General features: G+C 47.1%; 1 protein-coding gene across 1 annotated transcript in view; it reads left to right on the plus strand.

Moving 5' to 3' along the window:
• akap6 (A kinase (PRKA) anchor protein 6) overlaps nt 1-5,000 on the plus strand; it is a 385,428-nt gene that overhangs the window by 237,063 nt on the left and 143,365 nt on the right. Inside the window, exon 16 of the mRNA XM_056296282.1 lies at nt 136-245. Coding sequence (XP_056152257.1) covers nt 136-245 — 110 coding nt within the window. The remainder of the gene's footprint in view (nt 1-135; nt 246-5,000) is intronic.

Genomic DNA, 5,000 nt, shown 5'->3' on the forward strand with positions numbered 1-5,000 from the left:
TTCAAGGTAACATGTTGACATGTTGCCTTAACATGGAACCTCAACATGTTAAGGTAACATGTTGCGATATGATGTTGAGGTAACATGCTGAGGTAACATGTTAAGGTATCTGGTCTTCTGCTTGTGGTCTGGCAGGTGGAGGCCCACAGAGACGTCTTGGAACAGATGGTGATAAAACTGACCGGCCTTCACTACGCGTCTCCCCCTCGCAGGATACACTACCACCACCTGAGCAGAAACAACAGGTAACAGTAGAATCCAGTGGAAACGTACATCATCATCATCATCATAATCGTCATCATCATCACCATGACATGAGAGGCCTTCAGTTGAAGAGCAGTTACAGTTTGAGAGCAGAATATGGATAAGGAGAAGAGCGGATTAGGGCAGAGCAGTAAATTGCTGTATCTCAGAAAACTCCAAGAAGCTGAACAGAGAAAACGGCTGTGCTGCTGTTTTGTAATAAAATAGAATAACACTAGAAAATAGAATATATTCAAAGAGAGCAACTCAAAAAATAGAATAGAGCCGAGAAGGTAGCTGGTGTTTGAGCTTATTTTTGACCTTAGCTTGTACAGGTTAGCATGCGTAATGTGAACACTGACGACAAGAGACAGAAACAAAAACCCTCCGTCAGTATCAGAACAGGACTGGACCACAGCTGAGCATGTGAGCAGCAGTCACGCTCTGGAAACTCTCTGCAGAACTATCAGGGAGGGAGACAAACACTCGCTCTTTGTTCTCCTGAAGTTGTTTTCTCCATTTAAAAAACCTTCTGTTTGTTCACAGTCGAATTAGATGCGTCACGCACATGCTATCACACACACATACACACACACACACACACGAGGTATCATTGTAGTGTCACAGTACTAATGGTGGTAATCTGGTGTTGCCAGGCATGCCACAGCTAGCGCGCGTCTTTGGTCACGGTCTCTCTGCACGTTTCATCCCCGGCTTTGAGGAGCCCCTCTACCACCATGGTTATCACTGGCAAGCAGGACACACGCACACACACACACACACACACACATACACACACATACACACACATATCGAGTGCAGAGACACAGTTGTGTACATTTCAACGAAGCATACATTTCTCATGGTGAACTTGTATTATTCTGCAGCTTTGGCAGGTTCGGTGTAAAGCTGCAGTAATTTACACGGGAAGAACTGTTGCTTTGATGCAAATGCACTCAGAAGGGAAGCACATACATATATAATATGATCACACGCACACACACACACAAACACACACACACACACACACACACACACACGTTCAGCCATTCGTGGCCACAGTCATGTCCAGTCCAGATCCTGCAGACTGTACCATCAACATCCTGCAGACTGTAGCGTCACATCCTGCTGACTGTAGCATCACATCCTGCAGATTGTAGCATCACTTCCTGCAGATTGTAGCATCACTTCCTGCTGACTGTAGCATCAACATCCTACAGACTGTAGCATCATATGCTACAGACTGTAAAATCAACATCCTGCAGACTGTAGCATCACTTCCTGCTGACTGTAGCATCACATCCTGCAGACTGTAGCATCACATCCTGCAGACTGTAGCGTCACATCCTGCAGACTGTAGCGTCACATCCTGCAGACTGTAGCACCAACATCCTGCAGACTGTAGCATCACTTCCTGTTGACTGTAGCATCAACATCCTACAGACTGTAGCATCATATGCTACAGACTGTAAAATCAACATCCTGCAGACTGTAGCATCTCTTCCTGCTGACTGTAGCATCACATCCTGCAGACTGTAGCATCACATCCTGCAGACTGTAGCGTCACATCCTGCAGACTGTAGCGTCACATCCTGCAGACTGTAGCACCAACATCCTGCAGACTGTAGCATCACTTCCTGTTGACTGTAGCATCAACATCCTACAGACTGTAGCATCATATGCTACAGACTGTAAAATCAACATCCTGCAGACTGTAGCATCACTTCCTGCTGACTGTAGCATCACATCCTGCAGATTGTAGCATCACTTCCTGTTGACTGTAGCATCAACATCCTACAGACTGTAGCATCATATGCTACAGACTGTAAAATCAACATCCTGCAGACTGTAGCATCACTTCCTGCTGACTCTAGCATCACATCCTGCAGACTGTAGCATCACATCCTGCAGACTGTAGCGTCACATCCTGCAGACTGTAGCACCAACATCCTGCAGACTGTAGCATCAACATCCTGCAGACTGTAGCATCACTTTCTGCTGACTGTAGCATCACTTCCTGCTGACTGTAGCATCACATCCTGCAGATTGTAGCATCACATCCTGCAGACTGTAGCATCACTTCCTGCTGACTGTAGCATCACTTCCTGCAGACTGTAGCATCACTTCCTGTTGACTGTAGCATCAACATCCTACAGACTGTAGCATCATATACTACAGACTGTAAAATCAACATCCTGCAGACTGTAGCATCACATCCTGCAGACTGTAGCATCACTTCCTGCTGACTAGCATCACATCCTGCAGACTGTAGCATCACATCCTGCAGATTGTAGCATCACATCCTGCAGATTGTAGCATCATATTCTACAGACTGTAAAATCAACATCCTGCAGACTGTAGCATCACATCCTGCAGACTGTAGCATCACATCCTGCAGACTGTATCACCAACATCCTGCAGACTGTAGCATCACTTCCTGCAGATTGTAGCATCACATCCTGCAGACTGTAGCATCACTTCCTGCTGACTGTAGCATCACTTCCTGCTGACTGTAGCATCACATCCTGCAGACTGTAGCATCACATCCTGCAGACTGTAGCATCAACATCCTGCAGACTGTAGCATCACTTTCTGCTGACTGTAGCATCAACATCCTACAGACTGTAGCATCACATCCTGCAGATTGTAGCATCACATCCTGCAGACTGTAGCATCACTTCCTGCTGACTGCAGCATCACTTCCTGCCTACTGTAAGATCACATCCTGCAGATTGTAGCATCACATCCTGCAGACTGTAGCATCACTTCCTGTTGACTGTAGCATCAACATCCTACAGACTGTAGCATCATATACTACAGACTGTAAAATCAACATCCTGCAGACTGTAGCATCACATCCTGCAGACTGTAGCATCACTTCCTGCTGACTAGCATCACATCCTGCAGACTGTAGCATCACATCCTGCAGATTGTAGCATCACATCCTGCAGATTGTAGCATCATATGCTACAGACTGTAAAATCAACATCCTGCAGACTGTAGCATCACATCCTGCAGACTGTAGCATCACATCCTGCAGACTGTAGCACCAACATCCTGCAGACTGTAGCATCAACATCCTGCAGACTGTAGCATCACTTTCTGCTGACTGTAGCATCAACATCCTACAGACTGTAGCATCACATCCTGCAGATTGTAGCATCACATCCTGCAGACTGTAGCATCACTTCCTGCTGACTGTAGCATCACTTCCTGCTGACTGTAGCATCACATCCTGCAGACTGTAGCATCACATCCTGCAGACTGTAGCATCAACATCCTGCAGACTGTAGCATCACTTTCTGCTGACTGTAGCATCAACATCCTACAGACTGTAGCATCACTTCCTGCTGACTGTAGCATCACTTCCTGCTGACTGTAGCATCACATCCTGCAGACTGTAGCATCACATCCTGCAGACTGTAGCATCTTCTCTTCATTATTTTCAGTATGTGCTAAACATGGAGGTTGTACTATTCTTCTTGTTGGGAAAATAATAGTTTCCAGTCGTCATGAGCACAGCTGATGTGTGACGATACCTCTCTGTCCATTCAGCTCCAAAGCCTCATTTTTACAAAGTACAGCAGTTCCAAGTCAGCTCTTGTTTGGTAGCAGAAAAACACACTGCCTGTAAATATGGCTGCCCAGCAAAACCCCAGTCCTGTACTGGGAGAACTGGGAGAACATCAACAATAGTTTTACCGTTCATGTTTTTGTTTCCCCTCAGTTCAACTCCGTTATGGGAGGATTCATACCTGCGATACAATGAACACAAGTCACACTCATACAAACCACAGAAAACACCACACACACACACATGCACACACACACAATCAATACACACACACACACACACACACACACACACACACACACACACACACACACACACACCTTGTGGTGGTCGGGGGTAGAGGACGTCTGTGCTAACAATAGAAAAGGAAATAAAACTGTACCACCCAAAAGAAAAAAGGAGTAGCGCCGACAAACTCCACTGAATGAAAACACGTCATAAATTCATATTTCATATTTCATATTTCCACTGGCAAAGAAGCGTGTTGGCTTTAAACCAGAACGAGCAGGACCTCCCGCCTACCTACCCGCCCTGGTTTTGGGTGATCATGACTTTGTTGTGCCATTGATCTAAAGCCCGTGTGAATGTAAACATGTGTAACTTTAGGGGCGTTAGTGGGAGGGGAGTCTGGGCGAGGAGGAAACTCCATCAGCACAGTGCTCGAGCTCATGTGTGGACTGGGTGAAGGCCTCCACTCCTCCACCTCACAGAGACTGACACAAACAGCCGCTCCTCTCTGCCGGCTCTCCTGCCTCTCCTCCTTCCTTCTGTGGTTGTGTCATGTTGTGTTACTGGGACCGCAGTGTCGGGGTGTGTGTGTTGTGTGTATGTTGTGTTATTGGGGCTGCGGTGTCGGGGCGTGTGGTTGTGTGTGTGTTGTGTTACTGGGACCGCAGTGTCGGGGTGTGTGGTTGTGTGTGTTGTGTGTATGTTGTGTTATTGGGGCTGCGGTGTCGGGGCGTGTGGTTGTGTGTGTGTTGTGTTACTGGGACCACAGTGTCGGGGTGTGTGGTTGTGTGTGTGTTGTGTTACTGGGACCGCAGTGTCGAGGTGTGTGGTCGTGTGTGTTGTGTTACTGGGACCGCAGTGTCAGGGTGTGTGGTTGTGTGTGTTGTGTGTATGTTGTGTTATTGGGGCTGCGGTGTCAGGGTGTCTGGTTGTGTGTGTGTTGTGTTACTGGGAC

Source organism: Lampris incognitus, chromosome 16 (assembly GCF_029633865.1).
Source record: "Lampris incognitus isolate fLamInc1 chromosome 16, fLamInc1.hap2, whole genome shotgun sequence".
In the NCBI taxonomy this organism is placed as follows: Eukaryota; Metazoa; Chordata; class Actinopteri; order Lampriformes; family Lampridae; genus Lampris; species Lampris incognitus.